The sequence below is a fragment of the Nannospalax galili genome, unplaced genomic scaffold, assembly GCF_000622305.1.
Source record: "Nannospalax galili isolate Female #2095 unplaced genomic scaffold, S.galili_v1.0 scaffold510, whole genome shotgun sequence".
NCBI lineage: Eukaryota > Metazoa > Chordata > Mammalia > Rodentia > Spalacidae > Nannospalax > Nannospalax galili.
The window spans coordinates 2,021,879-2,039,673 of record NW_008329677.1 but is presented as its reverse complement, the minus strand read 5'-3'; the positions used below and the strand labels follow the sequence as shown (position 1 = coordinate 2,039,673).

The 17,795-nt window shown below is 41.0% G+C and overlaps 1 protein-coding gene across 1 annotated transcript in view; it reads left to right on the top strand.

Moving 5' to 3' along the window:
* Cfap61 (cilia and flagella associated protein 61) overlaps positions 1 to 17,795 on the top strand; it is a 319,254-nt gene that overhangs the window by 24,510 nt on the left and 276,949 nt on the right. The window contains exons 4-6 of the mRNA XM_008841463.2: positions 2,126 to 2,202; positions 2,995 to 3,062; positions 3,280 to 3,406. Of these exons, the coding sequence (XP_008839685.1) occupies positions 2,126 to 2,202; positions 2,995 to 3,062; positions 3,280 to 3,406 (272 nt within the window). The remainder of the gene's footprint in view (positions 1 to 2,125; positions 2,203 to 2,994; positions 3,063 to 3,279; positions 3,407 to 17,795) is intronic.

Sequence of the window (17,795 nt, the reverse complement as noted above, 5' to 3'; positions counted from 1 at the left end):
TGCATATGTGCCATGGCATGTCTGTGCAGGTCAGAGGTCAACCTCAGGTATCAGTTCTGGCTTTCCATCTTATTTGAAATGGGGTCTCATTTTGTTGCTTTTCTGCTGTGTATAGGCCCACAACTTCTGGGAAATCTCCTTTCTCTGCCTCTCATGTCCCTGTAGGAATGTTGGGGATACAGACACTTGTGCTATATGTCCAGCTTTTTCACATGAGTTCTAGGGATTTGAACTCAGATCTCCACACTTGCACAGCAACATCTATATTCTTTTTTTTTTGTCTTTTTGAGCCAGGGTCTCCCTGTAGCCCCAGCTGTTCTGGAACTCATTATGTGGACGAGGCTGGCCTTGAACTCACAGAGATCCGCCTGCCTCTGCCTCCTGAGTGCTTGGATTAAAAGTGTGTGCCATCACGCCCGGCTATCATCTATATTCTTTTAAAACACATTTTCTAGAAAATGTAGAATTCCTTTTGGTTTGCATTTATGAGTAATGTTATTTTTCTGTTGGGCAGCATTAGTATAGGCCCTAAACTTCAAGATTTTTTCTATCCGAGTACATCTGCAACAAAAGATATTTGGAGAATAAATCCTGAGTTGTAATATTTCTGATGGAAGAAAGAATTTGTGAGACAAATTGAACAACAATAAAGGTGGGCTCCAGGGCCAGTCCTGGTCAGGATGCAGTGCAGATATCCATCTAGAAAGGTTATGGGCTAAGAGCATTGCTACACAGGAAGTTCTTAGAACCCTGTTGTTTGTTGTTATGTTATTTAGACTTTGAAATTTTTTGTTTGCCTTTGGGGGATTTTCAAGGTCACAGATCAAACTATAGTTCCAATTCATGCTGTGACCTTCCAAGTCATGCCACCTAGCAGAAGTGGAGACAGTACGTGGCTATGTGGTTTTGGTAAGCCAAGGTTATCTATAAAACTGTAGCCAGTTCTCGCTTCAGCTACAGGTTCCACATACATGGATTCAACCACTAAAGATAGAAAGCATTTTTTAAAAATTGTGCCTAGAGCTGGGCGTGGTGGTGCACGCCTTTAATCCTAGTACTTGGGAGGCAGAGGCATGTGGATCTCTTGAGTGCTAGACTAGCCTTGTCTATATAGAGAGTTCCAGGCCAGCTGGGGCCACAGGGAAACCCTGTCTCAAAAAGACCAAAAAAATTGTGCCTATACTGAAGATTTACAGACTTTCCCCTGTCACTGTTCTCAGGCAGCCCCTGCATAGCACACTGTATTAGGCATCATAAATAATGCAAAAATGATTTAAAGCACATGGGAAATATATGTGGCTTATACACAAAATTACATCATTTGATACAGAGGTTGAGCATCTAGAGATTTTAGTGTCTGTAGAGGTCCTAGAACCAGTCCCCTAAACTGACACTGGGGAGGGACAGCTTTCCTAATGAAACAGAAACACAGACAACGTTCCCACTATCCCAGTAGAAGTGCAAGCACTGCCCTCACCAGTCAACTACATTTGCACTATTTCTAAAATGTTCGTGAACACAGAGGACCGGTTTTTCTTCAAAAGTTATGGGATGAAACCTTTTTAAAACTTGGGCAGTTTAACCTGAAAGTCAGGTTTTCTGGATCCCAAGAGTAATAATTTGATTCAGACTTCGGGAATGTTGAACAATACAAGCCTTTGGATTCCTAATGTAGCATCTGCCACCCATCCTTCAATTTCATAAGAGAATCTTTCCCTCATGTCTCATGAATAGAGCAGCAGCTGCTGATTCCGGAGCCCCAGGGAAAGGATGATTGTCTTTCACTTGGCATGGACACCCTGAAGACAAGACTATGGAGCTTATCATTGATTTCATTCTGCTGCAGGCTCTTCCCTACCACGGTGCAGCGTGAGGGCAGGAGGAAGGGCCAGGCACCCCAGACTCAAAACGATTCTCATTTCCTTAATAATTCTGAGCTAGTTGTACAGGAGGCAGTGAACAGAGTGATGAGAGTGCTCAGATTGCTACCTGGGTGCCTTATCACTGGCATAAAATGTCACCCATAAATATTGGACAGCTCTGCCTCTGAGACCACACTGCCCTGCTCTGTCATAGCCCAGAGACTGACTCAGTCTTTTATCTGAAATCTTTTTTTTTCCTGCAGCCTCTGAACACGCTATTTATGCACTTCTTCGTAGCAGTGGATGAGTATGCCACAGGCTGCTGCAAAGAGATTATTAGGTGAGTGGACGGCACCTTACAAATGGTGATCATGAAAGGCTCCATGTGAAATATTTTTCAAATGACATGAAATTCTTTATAGCATTTAATGTGCTTGTAGTTTATTACCATGTTAATCCTCTTTAATAGTATAGTAGCAATATTTCTGAAGGAAAGTAGTCTAATTCTTTGAATTCATTCTCCATTCAGCCCACATCTTTAACTGCTGTCATCTGAGGCCAATAGGTAGTGCAGCCATTTAAAGAAATGGATCAAAGGAGGTTGGGGAAGAGTAAAGCTTCACAAGCTTACATGTTTCCAAAGACAGATTTCCTCAGTCTTCTCTGTCAAAGTGCTTCTTGACATGACAGACTGCAGAAGCATCCTGAATAATAGGGCACATAGAAAGGTGATAAGCAGGGCCACCGAGTCGTGGCGATGCATCTCTGATAGCCTGCCCAGACCTGGGGTTGAGGGAAGCTCAGCTTTCAAGGCACTTTGTAATGTCACACCAGACTATCCAGATGCCAGGTCAAAGGTTAATGTCCGTAGAAATCTGGTGTGCCGTCCGGACATCATGCCTTTTATTCTCTGGGCCTCCACCAGACAGACATAAAAGGAGCTCTTCTGAATCCAAGGAAAAGTAGAGAGGAGAAAGAAATGACCCAGAAGATGCTCCTGCCTTTGGAGACAGGGAGCAGTTGAGCCCACGTGGGTCTCCAGACACCTCATTTTCTCAATGGCAGCATTTGTCTCCATAAAGTACCAGTAACAGGATTGCTTTATTAACACCATCCCTCCCTATCTTTCTAGGACTGTGTTTAAGGCCGTACCAGAACTGCACTTCATATTCCTCATAGTGCCCACGTATGTCAGCATAGGTAAGGCTCCTCAATGACCAGGGTTCTCAGTAGCTAACTGGGAACTTAAAACAGCACTCTTGGGAGTGGGAAGGAAGATTGGTCACTTTATGTGTGTCATGTGTGTACTTGTTATAATCATTAAGGCTCCATGTAGATTGGAGACCATATTTTGTTCTTAAATTGGAAAGTTATTCCTTGATAAACTGAGGGCACATTTCTTTCTTCTGTGATTTAGGCTCAGCTCTGATAACTGTATTTGACCAAGTGGGCACTGTTCCATGTCTGACGTATGAGGAAGACTTTGCGGTGCATATATGTCACAGGCATAGCCACTACCCTCGGCTGCACATTCGCAAGGCCAGGTACAGTTGGCACAGTGCCTGTGTAACCTAAGCTTCACAGGATCGTCACTTTTATAAGAGTCTTCAAGTCTTTCTTTAAGAGAGCATGAGTCAATTAGATTAAATTTTTGTGATACTCATAAACTTACTTTGTTTGAAGATGCTCAGAATGTCCCTGAATGGCATAATTGGCAAGACTGTCTGATGGTTCTCATCTGGCTCTGTGTGCTGCAGTTATGCATTTACTGCTCTGGGGTTCTGAAACACAGTCCTTAGTCCTACAATGAGCAAAATAACCTTGACATAGAACAAACTTGAAAATGCATCTATTTAGTTTTCCTAATAAAACCCACATATGTTCCAATATTTCACAAATGAGGATGCTGTTGACTCCAAAGAGGAGTTTTTCAAGTTGAAGTTCTTTACCATCAGTGCCCCCATGACATTCCTCAAGGATAGCAATTTAAGGGTATAGCTGTGGCAAATTGTGCTTTTTAAAGAAAAAAAATTTTTTTAATTATTTATATTTTATGTGTATGAGTGTATTGCCAGCATGTATGTGAGTGCACCTGTGTCGTGCAATGCTGTGGAGGTCAGAAGAGGGCTTGGATTCCCCTGGAACTGGAGTTAAAGACGGCTTGTAGCCGCCATGTGGGTGCTGGGAATTGAACCCGGGTCTTCTGCAAGAGCAGTCAGTGCTCTTAACCGCTGAGCCATCTCTCCAGTCCCAAATTGTGTTTTTCTAAAGACAGCCCCACACCATCTTTCACTATGCTTGCTTCCCTACAGTGTGACCCCCATCCTCTCATCAAATGATGGGCTATATGTGCCTTTTGTGCGAATCTAGGCAGATTGTGAAGGTTCTTACCAGTACAGCTTGGTGGAAGGGATGAAGTAGAAGTCATAAGTCTAGGAAACTTCTGCTTGCTTTGGAGGAAGTCAGCTTCGTGTAATAGATCTTCTGCCCTGACGTTGCTGTGATGGAGAGGCCTCATGCTGGTGTAGGTACCAGCCTCGGCTAGCTAATGCTGACAGTTAACATCAACTGCCAGATGTATGAGTGAGACATTGTGGACAGCGAGCCCAAGGGGTCATCTGACTCAGTACCATGAGAGACCCCAGGTAAGGGTGCTCAACTGTCCTTGTTAGAGTTCTGTTCTAGTTTGTTTTCTGTTGCTGTGATAAACACCATGACCAAAAGCAACTTGGGGAGGAAAGGGTTTATTTTATGTTAGAGGCTATAGTCCACCATCAGAGGAAGCCAGGGCAGGAGCTGAAGCAAGAACTGAAGCAGAGACCATGGAAGAGCACTGCCTGCTGGCTTGCCCCTCCAGCTTGCTCGGTTTGCTTTCTTAGACATCACAGGCTCACCTGCCTAGAGCTGTTCTGTCACAGTGGCATGGTCCCTCACACATCAATCATCATTCAAGACAATTCCCTACAGAGATGCCCACAGGCTAATCTGATGAAAGAAATTCCTCAATTGAGGTTCCCTCTTCAGGTGACTCAAGTTTGTGTCAAGTTGACAGTAAAAACTAACCAGCATTGCTTCCAACTCAAAATTATGAGCACAAGATATGACTGCTTTGAAATAAGAGTGCATTATGAAGCCAGGTTTGGTGGTGTAAGCCTTTAGTCTCAGCACTCGGGAGGCAGAGGCAGGCAGATCTCTGAGAGTTCAGGCCAGCCGGGTCTACATAGTGAGTTCCAGGACAGCTGGGGCTACAGGGAGACCCTGTCTCAAAAAGACCAAAAAAACCCAGAGTGCATCCTGTCCATTTCATAGGATGTCTCCTTAACAGTGAAGAATAAATTGTATCTTTTTCAAACCATTGCCTATTTGATGAGTGTCAAATTTCTCTTGAAAAGGATCAAATTTTTAACTTTTTAGTTTTTTTATTATTATTTTGCTTATTTTTATTTTATATGTATACGTGTATTTCCTGCATGTAGGCAAGTGCTTTTTAGAAAAGCAAGAGTTTTATAACATAGCTTTTAAGAACTTGTGATAATGGCATCAGATAGATGTAGATTCTGATCTTGGTTCTTCCACTTACCAGGTGTGCTAATTTATAAAAGGGAGCTGAAGGTGTGAGGGTCACATTTCTCTCTGTCAACAGTATAGTGTGTTGTCCTTAGCACTGGACTGTTGTGACAATCTATGAGCTAATGAAAGTCTAGCACTTAGTGTACTTCAGGTGACATGTAAGAATATAAGTGATGAATCATTTGTTATATGACTTGTTGTGTATTATATTAAACACTGAAGTATAAGACATTCATTCCTGGGCTGGAGAGATGGCTCAGCAGTTAAGAACGCTTGTTGTTCTTGCAGAAGACCTGGGTTTGAGTCCCAGCACCCACATGGCAGCTAACTTTCTGTAACTCTAGGCCCAGGGGATCCGACAGCCTCTTCTGACCTCCGCGGGCATTGCACGACACGGGTGCACTTACCTACATGCAGGCAATATATGCATACACATAAAATAAAAATAATAAATAAAATTTAAAAAAAGACATTCACTCCTTTTAAAAATATTTTTTACTACAGGGACTAGAGTAGAACCCAAGGGTAAAGCATTTGCCTAGATTGTGCAATTTCCTGCAGTTAATCCTAGCACCATATATATCACAAAGGGGCTTAAAGTTAAGTTGGGGAGAGAGGCTTCCCTACAATAAACTGTAAGGACATATAGTTGAGAAGAGGGAAGGCCAGAGAGAGCAAAAGACAGTCTCATTATACCTTTTCCTTGACTCTAAATAAAAGCAGCCCTCTGTTTACTCATATACATTGCGGTATATCCATACAATGAATGCTACTGCACTCAACAGAATGAATCGCTTCTATAGAAACAGCATGAATCAATCTCATAAAGTTCATGTTGAATGAAAGAAGGCAGATACAGAAATAAAACCCATGTACTGTTGATCCACTTTCATGATGTACACAACAGGTGATGCTAAGCTAATCTATAGAGCTAGAAATCAGGTTTTTGGTACCTGTGGTGGGAAGAAAAGTGAGACTGGGAGGGACAAGAGGGAAGTTTTGGAGTGGTGGCAATGCTGAGTTTACTGAGTATGTGTGCAGTTATCTAAGGTCATTAGAAGATCCATGCACTCTCTTAGATATCATATCTCAATGAAAAAATAATTTAAAAGAAATACAGGATTCACAAAGAAGGTGGCCTCTGAGTTTGGTCTGGAAGGATGAATCAGAATTCAGCCAGAGGGACAGAGTGGGCAAAGGTATAGAGTCAGGAAGCCCCTGGAATGGCCCTCACCAGGCAGATGGGAAGGTGTGATTGCTCTTCCACATGTGGAAGGAAGGGCATCCCCCCCTGGGCAGCAAAAGCAGAAGGGGACAGTTCTGTCCTGTGCCAGCATTGCAGAAGGCAGGCAGCTTTGGGGGTGTACCTACCTTGAGACCATGCTGATTTTCAGGTAGCTGGTAGCTTGCAGAGGAAAAGCATACATCAGTTTGATCAAGAAATGAGACAGGCTGGAGTTCAGGCAGCAGTGTATTACAGAGATCCAGGTGGGGAAAGAATGGGAGGAAGGCCTTAGATGCACTTTAGAAGACAGTGGATTTCCTCTCTGGTTGAGTGGAGAAGTTGAAGAATAAGAGTGAATTAAAGGTGACTTAAAGAGTTTTCAAGTTTAGAGGGAAGGGTAGCTTCAGTAGCTGAAGGTAGAAATAAGTTTGGAGGATGTTAAAGAGTTGGAAATAGAAAGAGACTCAGTTGTGAATAGTGAGCTTGTAGGTAAATAAGGAGAGTGTGACAGTGAAGGAGACTGTGTTGCTAAGGGAGAGCTTTTAGAGTGAAAAAGTAGGGCACAGGGTAGAATTTTGGAAGATGAAAGGGAGCTGTTAATAATGTAAAAGAAAATTGGTGGGCAGGGGAAAGGAGAAGAATGTGACTCTGCAAGTGGCAAAAGATGCAGAGAAGGCCCGAGGGTGGGGTGGCACATACCTTTAACCCCAGCACTCAGGAGGCAGTGGCAGACAGATCTCTGTGAGTTCGAGGCCATCCTGGTCCACATAGTGCTTTCCAGACCAGCCAGGGCAACATAGTGAGACCTTGTCTCAAAAAACAGAACAACAAAAAGATGCAGAGACATCAAGTCCTTGTAGTATAGGAAAGAGGCCATCTGATTTAGCAGCTTATAAAGGCACAGATCAGATAAATTTGAAATGTCTTGCCAAACTGACCAAGGGGGAAAAAAAAAAGATAAATGACAAATGTCAGGAATGAAAGGTGGCCTCACGACAGAGCCTACAGATAAAGATAAATGGAATACAAGAAACAACTCTGCATCCATCCAAAATTTTAGATAAATTGGGCCAACTAGTTAAAAACACAAGTTACCAAAACTCACTTAAGAGGAAATTGATGACTTATTAAAGAAAGTTCACATGAACTCTGAGTGACACGGAGAGTGCTGCCTGCTTGTACACCGGCTTTTCTTCAACCCCCACCTAGGTTACATCTCTTCTCTTGTTCTTCCAGCTCTGAGCTCTGCCTTCCCTAGGGTCTGGATTTTTGTTTTCTCTCACGTTCGCCCCTTTAGCTCTTGTGTGTCAACCCTGGCCACTCGGCACCTAGTGTCCTGCCTCTGGACACTTGGCTGTGTGTTTGGTTTTCCTCCTCCTTAAAGGGAAGGGTTAAAGAGTGGAGATCAAACTGCACTGGGCTGAGCAAATGACAAAGGAAGTGAAGGCAGAGAGTGTGCACTACTCTTCAGGGAAGTTGGTGGTGAACGAAAACGAAGGCCAGAAGCTTCCCTGCAGGTGCTGACCATTCTGCAGTCAGCACAGAGTTACTCCAGGCTCACACTGTGAGCTGTTCTACTGTCCACACAGTGTTTGATTTGCATTCAGAGAGCTCAACAGGTGCCTAAAGGAAGATCTCCAAGGATTGGAACAGGTACAAATTACTCATCTAATGTAGGACAAGAGAGAAGACAATTCCTCATAGGATGCTTTTTTTGTTTTTTTTTTTATTTTTTAATTTTTTTTGTCTTTTTGACACAGAGTCTCTCTGTAGCCCCAGTTGGCCTGGAACTCGCTGTGTCGACCAGGCTAGCCTCAATCTCACAAGTGCTGGTACTAAAGGTGTGTACTACCGTGCCTGGCTTATTTATTCAGTTTTAAAGATTTTATTTATTTTTATTTTCTGTGAATATGTGTTTTGTCTACATGTATGTAAGTGTGTACCACGTGTATACCTGATGCCTGCAGAGGCAGAAGAGGGTGTCAGATCTCTTGGAACTGGAGTTAAAGATAGGTGTTAGTGGCCCTGTGGGTGCTGGGAACCAAACCCCAGTCCTCTGGAAGAGCAGTAAGTGCTCTTAACCACTGAACCATCTCTCCAGCCCCTCATAGAATACTTTAAATTTTTCTTTTCATAAATAGCTAAATACTTTCTAATCCTCTCTTTATAACATCATTCTGATCATGATATAGATAGTAATGTGAGCAAAAAACCTTAGAAAGGGAATTTTGTGAGTGAAATAACATTTTTAAAATTGATTCCCTCACATCTTCCAATTTTTTATTTTTTTCCTTTTGAGACAGGGTCTCCCTATAACCCCAGCTGACCTGGAACTTACTATGTAGACCAGTCTGGCCTTGAACTCACAGAGATCCACCTACCTCTGCCTCCCAAGTCCTGGGATTAAAGACATGTGCCACCATCCCTGGCTTTTATCTTCCAAATTATTTAATTTAAAAAATTACCTTATTTTTATTTTATGTGTATGAGTGCCTTGCCTGCATGTTTGTAAGTGTGCTGCATCTGTGCAATGCCAACAGAGGTTAGAAGAGGATATCACATGCCCTAAAGCTGAGGTTAAGGATGATTATTAGCCACCATCTGAGGGCAGGGAACTGAGCCCAGGTCTTCAGTGCTGTTAACTGCTGAGTCATCTCTCCAGTTACCACCCCCCTTTCAAGTTTTATTTCTGATTCATGAAGTTTCCCTTGTTAGTTCCAGTGGAGGCAGATAAGTCCTTTGCCTTTCAAGAAGTACATTATTTAAGGGAATCATTGTATAGTATTCACAAGTAGGCAGATTTTCTTTTTTAAATAGTGGGAAATCTCGAATTAATTACACAGGATCTTGTAAGAAGTCTAATAGTTGTTGTACTTTTAATTTCATTTTAGAATCTATCACTTTTCCCCTGCCATTTTTACTGCTTATTTGGGGGATAGGTTCACTTAGTAAAATGAATTGTATTTTCAAATCACAAAGCTTTTTAGGAAGTAAACTGATTTATAACTAGCTTCATACGTGCAAGTACTGTTGACTCTCTGTCTGTTAATTGTGTGCTTTGCATCCATGAATTCAACTAAAATATTTCCTCTGCAAACAACTGCAAAAACAACAACAAAATACACTGAGCTGGCCTAGTACCTGCCTGGTATATGTGAGGTCCTAGATTCAGTCCACAGCACTGCAAAGAACAACAACAAAACCACCAAAATATTGAGGGAAAAGTTACCTCTGAACCTGGCATGTTGGTACATGCCTGTAATCCCAGCACTTGGGAAGGGGACAGAAAGATTTTGAGTTCCAGGCAATCTTTGGAAGACTCTGTCTCAAAAAACAAAAGCATCTGAATCAAATACATATAGACTGTGCTTATTATTAAATAATACCATATAACAAATATTTGCATGATGTTCACATTTTATTATATATTAGAAGTAATCTAGAGATGATTTAAGGTACACAGAAGGTTATAATAGGTTATATACAAATTCTGTTTATTTATTTATTTATTTATTTATTTATTTATTTATTTATTTATTTGAGACAGGGGCTCATGTAGCCCACACTAACCTCAAACTCACTATGAAGCCAAGAATGACCTTGAACTTCCTGATCTTCCTGCCTCCACCTCCCCAGTGCTGGGTTACCAGTGTGTACCGCCATGCTGGGTTTTATGGTATGCTGGGGATTGAACCCAAAGAACTCTACCAACTGGGCTTTATCGCCAGCCTTATTATGCCATTTTATATAAAATACTTCAGCATCTTCTGACTTTGGCATTTTCGTGGTGTCCTAGAACCAATCCTATATGTATACTGAAGAGTGGCTATATGTTCATGTGTACACACATGTATACCTGTCTGTATACATACTCTGTGAGTCTAAAGTGCTGTGATCATGTGCTCTGTTAATGATTTGCTTGATTCAGCAGGCCATCATCTTTATGGTTAACTGTAGCTGGAGGGGAGGAGCTCCATTGGTAAAGTACCAGTGGTCCAGTGTATATTCTCTCACCCATGCTCCTGTAAGCAACTCTAATGAAACTCATTGGGACACCAAGAAAAAAGACATGAAAGGAAAGGTAGAAGGGAGTCTAGCTGGGAAGAAGAAGACAGTGAGCAGGAGTAGGGGGACAGAGAAGGTAGTAACTGGTGAATATAGCCAAGATACATCATTTACATGTATGAAAATATCATAATGAAACCCATTGTATATAATTAATTCATGCTAATAAAAACTTTAATAATGAATTTTGATTTTTCTGATGACTGCCTGTTCTATGGGGGCCTGACATTGTGTGATACAATTCATTCAGCTGTTCATTATTTATGGAAATTAGTGATGGTTACTCTTAATTGTCAACTTGATTGGGTTGAAGAGTACCTAGTTTTTTAATAAAGCACACCTCTGGTATTTTTGTGAGTGTGTTTCCAGAGAGGATTGACTAAGAGGTGAAGACTCATCCCAAATGTGGGCAACAGCATTTGGGGCTCAAATGAATAAGGAGGAGGAAGTCAGGGAGTGCAAGCCTTGTCTCTGCTTCCTGATGGCCACATTTGGATCTCCATCACAGCCTCCCACCAAGATGGACTGAAAACTTTGAGTCTTTAAGTCTTTGAGAAAGAATAAATGTTTCTTATACTATGTTGTTTTTCTTGGATATTTGCCACAGGAAAGAAAGAATACTGACTAACACAGAAATTTAGGTTGTTTTCAAGTTTTTCTATAAAAATGATAAATGCATATTGTATTCATGATAATTTTTTTCAGTAAGATAGGTACCTAGAAGTGGAATTTTTGGATAAGAAATACTAAGATTTAAAAATAGATACTATTGCGCGTGTCTTTAACCCCAGCACTCGGGAGGCAGAGGCAGGTGGATCTTTGTGAGTTCAAGTCCAGCCTGGTCTACATAAGAGTTCCAGGCCAGCTGGGGCTACAGGGAAACCCTGTCTCAAAAGGACAAAAAAAAAATACTATCAAATTGTTCAACTAAAATAAGTATCTATATTCTAATCAATAGAGTTCTGTTTCCTTATGCCCATCAGTGTTACAGATTCTAATTACATTAAACCTTTTGTTTCTCAAGTGCTAGAGATAAAACCCAAGACTTTATATATACTGGACAAGCATTCTACCACCAAGCTATACCCCCAGCCTTTGGATGTTTTCAGTTATTAAAACCTTTCTAATCTGCTAGAGCAAAATAGTATTTTACTGTTTTAAATGACCCTTATCTCAGTAAGTGTGGGTGTGAGTGCCATTTTACAAGTTCCATTTTAAATGAATAAAACATTTGAATATAAAGTAATTTCCAGCTTACAAATTATCCTGATGAACAGCTCCAGAGGGGAAGAGTAGGTTGGATTGGGCATGGAGGGTGGGGATTGGTTACATTTCCAAAAGTATTTTCTTTTAAAAACTTTTTATTACATGTTACGTATTTGTGTGTGTGTGTGTGTGTGTGTGTGTGTGTTGTGTGTGTACATACCAGAGTGCTCATATGGAGGTCAGAGGACAGCTTGTGAGAGTCAGTTCTCCTCTCCTTTCATCATGTGTGTCCCAGGGATTGAACTCAAGTTTGTCAGGCTTGGAAGCAAGTACTCTTGACCTGTTAAGCCATCTATTGGCCCCCAAAAGCTTTTTTGTTTTTGTTTTTGTTTTTTCTGTAGCCCTAGCTGGCTTGGAACTTGCTATATAGACCAGGCTGGCCTTGAACTCACAGAGATCCTCCTGCCTCTGCCTCCTTAGTGCTGGGATTCAAGACATATGCCACTGTGCCACAGTGTTTTCTTAACATTTAAGCAGTATACCCATTTGGATCTTGTAATTTATCATTTTCCAGAGAAATACTAAGACTTAAATGCTTTTAACATAGATATTCTGTGACACATAATTGTAATAGAAACTTTGCTTATAAATGTAATGTTGAAAGTGACATGCACAGAAGCAGTCCATCAAAAATGATGTCTTTCTTTCACTTTTTAGTGAGATGATTTATTTGTTAACTTGCTCTCTGATACCTCACTTTTGCTCTTCAGGATATAGGTAACAGGAGATAAGATACGCTCAGCCCAGCTCTTAGCGAAGCATTTCATCATCTTGTTACTTTCCTGACTCTGTGATAAAATACCCTGACAAAGCAACTTCAAGGAGAAAAGGTTTTTTCTGGCTTACAATACAGGGTAAAGTCTATCATGATGGAGAAGTCAAGGCTGCAAAAGCTTGCAGTGGTCACATCTGCAGTTAGACGAGACCAGTGAATATATGCATGATGCTGCTCAGCTTCCTGTTTCCATTTATACAGTCCAGGATCCCAGGCAGTTAACAGTACCACCCATGGTGGGCCTATCTTCCTACCTCAATAAACATAATCAGAATAGTTCCCAACAATCATGCCCAGAAGCTAAAGTTACATAGATAATCCCTCATAGGTGTGCCAGGAGGCTGGTCTCCCTAGTGATTCCAAATCAAGTTGGCAGTTTGACAGTTAACACCAACCTTCACAGTTACAGTAATAGTTCTGACTTGACCTGTTTCTCCCTTCCTTACTCCCTTCTTATCACCCTTATTATTATTTTTTTCTGCCTTTTTCTCTCTTGACTTAGTGGAATGGGCTGTGGCCTTCCGGTAGACAGGGCCACAAAGCTAGAAATAAACTTCCAAATTATTTGACCTGAGGTATTGTTCATATTCCTTCAGACGGCTAACTGTTCTGCTTGCTCAGATCACAGAAATCCTGAAAGAAACAAATCCCAAGAGGGGTGTGGTCCTGATGCAAAGAAAAGCCAGAGGGTGCCTCATAACAAGGAAAGTACGTAAAGATAAGGGCACCGTAGAGAATTCTAGTGGAGCCTATAACATTATGACAGTGCTTTTGCTTGAAGGAGGTCCAGAAGTGTAACACATTTTTAAAGCCCTTTATCCACAATATTTAGATTGGAGTTTTGGTATTTGTGGGTATACAATTTCCTGTATCTTGAAATGTCACATGTAGACTTAATTCTAGAAACACAAAGATGATGTCATACAATGTGGAATAGGTGTGGCTATGTGCCTCTTTTCTGCCGCCACATTACATGTATTTCCCCCATATTTGACATCTGTTTCATCAGTAGTTACTTGCACTGATAATTAATGGTGACAAACACAGTTCTTAAGATACTAAACCAGGGAAGGGTTTGGGGATATAATTATCCTTCAGCCATTTAACTAGAAACATATTCAGAGCCAATGAATTAACACCATAATCCTTTCTCCCATTTCTTTGATTTACCCATGTGGAAAATTACGCTGTAATCTGCTCTCTACTTAGACACTAATTAATGAAGTTACTCTTCTGTGTTCTTCACTGTATCCGAAATAAAGCTTAGCTGCGACTGGACACACCTTAAAAACCTACAGTGGGCTTAATTAATCACCAGCGGTAGATGTGAAATGCTCATGATTTAAATCTCCTGGTCTTTCATGGGGAAGACTCAGCCAAGGGGAAGATTATGTACTGCTTGACTGTTGTTAACTAAGGTTTTTCTTCACGGAATACTGCTTTATTTGTAGATGACAATGGTTAACTATTTTGGTTCAGCATTACTGTTTTCTGAAACAGATGAAAAATATTGTCTGCTAGAAGAGAGGAAACCAGAAGCTCCAACACAAAGAAATGATGAATGTTTAAGAAAATGGAAATGCTAATGGCTCTGATTTGCTTGTTACGCATTCATGTATCAATTATCACACTATACTCCCCAAAATATGTGCAACTATTATACAAAATGAAAAATTAAAAATAACTAATGTTTTTAAAAGGAAGAAGAATGTGGTATTTAAAACAAGGCTTAAAAATACTTTTCACTCCTTGAAGCAAGTATTTTTTTATATTTTATTTTATTATTTTTTAATGTGTATGAGTATATTGACTGCATATGTGTAAGTGCACCCATGTTGTGCAGTGCCCATCGAGGTCAGAAGAAGGGGTCGGATCCCCTGGAACTGGGGTTACGGACAGTTGTTAGCCACCATGTGGGTGCTGGGAATTGAACCTGGGTCCTCTGCAAAAGCAGTCAGTGCACTTAACCACTGAACCATCTCTCTAGCCCAAGGCAATTATTTTTATGAGACATCTGATAGTCCTGTGCTTTTTAGAAATATATGTAAATTTGACTTCTAGGCAATTCATAGAAATGAACACTTTAAGTGAAAGTTATGAATATCCTGAAGCATTTGAAGAGGAGAGGTAGAACAGTTACGGAATTTAGCCAGGGACCTTCTCGTACCCTGGGAAGTTTGCCACCAAGAGACCCTGCTAGGCACATAGTTCGGTGGGCAATCCCACTGGAGCAGTGGTATGCCAAGATCTAGATCCTGGTGGTATGGATGGTATGGGGCCTTAGTTGGCCTGGCACATACTTTGAAGTCATTTAATATCTTAGAAAGTTTGTGCTTAAAATCCCCCATAATTTTAAATATCATGTTTGCCAATAATTAGAAGTTAAATGTTTTTAAAAATATTTTATTATTTTATGTGTATGAATGTATTGCCTGCATGTATGTAAGTGTATCTGTGTCGTGCAATGTCTGCCAAGGTCAGAAGAGAGTGTCAGATTCCCCTGGAACTGGAATTATGGATGATTATTAGCTGCCATGTGGGTGCTGGGAATCAAACCTGGGTCCTCTGCAAGAGCAGCCAATGCTCTTAACCACTGAGCCAACTCTCCAGCCTAGGAAGTTAATTTTTTTTTTTTTAAGTTAAATGTTTTTAAACTCCATTTTGAATTTCTCAAGTGGGGTTTAGAAAGAATGGATTTGATTTTCTTAAGGAAGACCACTAGAGGTCACAAGAGATCTTGGAAAGGAAAAGGTTCTTCATTTTTTTGCCTGTGACTAAAGAGAATGTAGCTGGTGACAACTCTGTGTTGCCCCATACCATATTGAGACAAAGTTCTTGGTAAAAACAATGATTTGAACAGCATACACTGTATTCTTTAGAATAAGTTGGATTCTCAGTGAATTTTTCTTCACCAGTTTCTTAAAATACAACGTAATATGTTTGTGGCATTTAAAGTGACAATTACTTTGATTAGCAGTAGATTTTTAAGTCTAGCTAGAGAAACGCAGATCCTCTGAATGTGGAAAATGCTGTGTGACAGGCAAGAGGAGCCTGGGCCAGTATTCTGAATGCTAAGGTGGCAGCTGCTGCCGCCCTCAGAGTCCTGGGCTGAACATTCCCATCTGTGAAGTTGTACGGTTGCTTTGCTAGGAGCATACAATGCACACTTCTCCACCTCAAGGGAATCCAGACTGTGGTTTTCCTCCAGGATGGTGATTAAATGGAGCAGGCAGGATGCTGCAGAGATAAAGCAATCCAAGGATCTGTTTGTCACCAAGAGACTCTTCCAGGCTCCTAGGAAGCCGTGAGATCTGAGGACCACCATCCTCAACATTCTGGCTAACTGATGTAGTGAATATGATGAGTGAGTTTGTCCTTTCATCTCTCCATCTTCTAGGAAGCCAGTTAGAGCCACCAACCAGGCCATCCTTAGCTTTGTAATGCCCCAACGTTTAGAATATACTCATTTCTCCAAGTGAGATATCTTTGACAGCTCATTAGTTTTAAGTCCTGAATTCAATTCCATTTTTTTGGCTGATGTGGCTTTCAGTCTGATGGACATTTGAGTGCCCAGGAAAACAATAAGTATTTATGGGATGAACCCTTTATTTTCTCTAAACAAGTTAAAACCTTCTATAGTTGATTGCATTGACTGCCCCCTGCAAACCACATTCTCGGTAGAAGACATAAAGGAGCGTTACTTTTCAGAGAACTGTATAATTTTTACTGTCCGTTGTACAGATGGACTATAACCCTAAAATAGTCATCACCATGGGAGTGCTGTGCAGTGTACAAAGGGCAGGTGTATGTCTGGCAAACTCACACTGAGATGGAGCTGTCCTCCTGCCCAACTCACTCGACTCTGATAGGCCATACTCATGGCTTCAGAGCACTCACACTTCAGCATTTTACTGCATGGATGGTTCTCCTTAGCTGGAGGTTTTGTTTCTGCAGGGTTGGGCTTTGTCATATGCCATTTGAGACTTCGAGGCTGATGTCATCCATTATCATTAGCGCTTGGGGTGATGCAAGATCTTAAATTATCAATTACCCCAAGGAATACATTTAACATGTTGAACAAGTTCCTCTCTGTGCATTTTGGGGAAAGACTTAAGAGAGTGTTCAGAATGAAGGTTGGGTGTTTACTCCCCCGCCCCCAGTAGAATTAGAGCCACCAGCCAGGCCATCCTCAGGTATTGAGGTCTGATTTTGGACAACTTTGTTAATGGGTCATGGAAGATTCATGAATAGGCTTAGGGACTTCTGTCTCTCCATCTTTATTCCTGATTTTAATATCCAGGTAATATTTTTGTATTCATCATATAAGCCAAGTTTTGACTTTCTTATATAATTGCTATCATTTTGTTTTTTGTTTTTGTTGGCTTTTTTTGAGATAGGGTCTCTGTAGCCCCAGCTGGTCTGAAACTCACTATGTAGACCAGGCTGGCCTCTATTTCAGAGATTTTTCCTGCTTCTTTCTCCTGAGTGCTGAGATTAAAGGCATGCACCACTACATCTATGATTGTTGTTTTAACCCACTTAAAATTTTTAGAATATTATTTTTCCTGTTGTGTAAAATAATTAATTTGTTAATAAATATTCATACAATTTTTGGCAAAATTGTATGTGTATATAAGTGTATTGACTACATGCATGTAAGTGCACCTGTGTTGTGCAGTGCCTGCAGAGGTCAGAAAAAGGCATCAGATCCCCTGGAACTGGAGTTAAGCATGGTTGTTAGATGCCACATGGATGCTGGGAATCAAACCCAGGTCCTCTTTAAGAGTAGTTGGTGCTCTGAACTACTGAGCCATCTCTCCAGCCCCACTTTCAGAATATTTTTAAAACTAGTATCATCAAGGATTATTTTTACAGAAAAAAGTCACCTCTTATGGGCACTAGCTTTTTGTCAGGTTAAGTAGGAAGTGGGCTGTTCCTACAAAGGAGTAGAATGTTCTAGGCTCTTCTAAGGTCTGAGACCTCACACAGATAGCAAACGCTTGCTGAGGGCTTGCTGTGTGCAGGGAGTGGG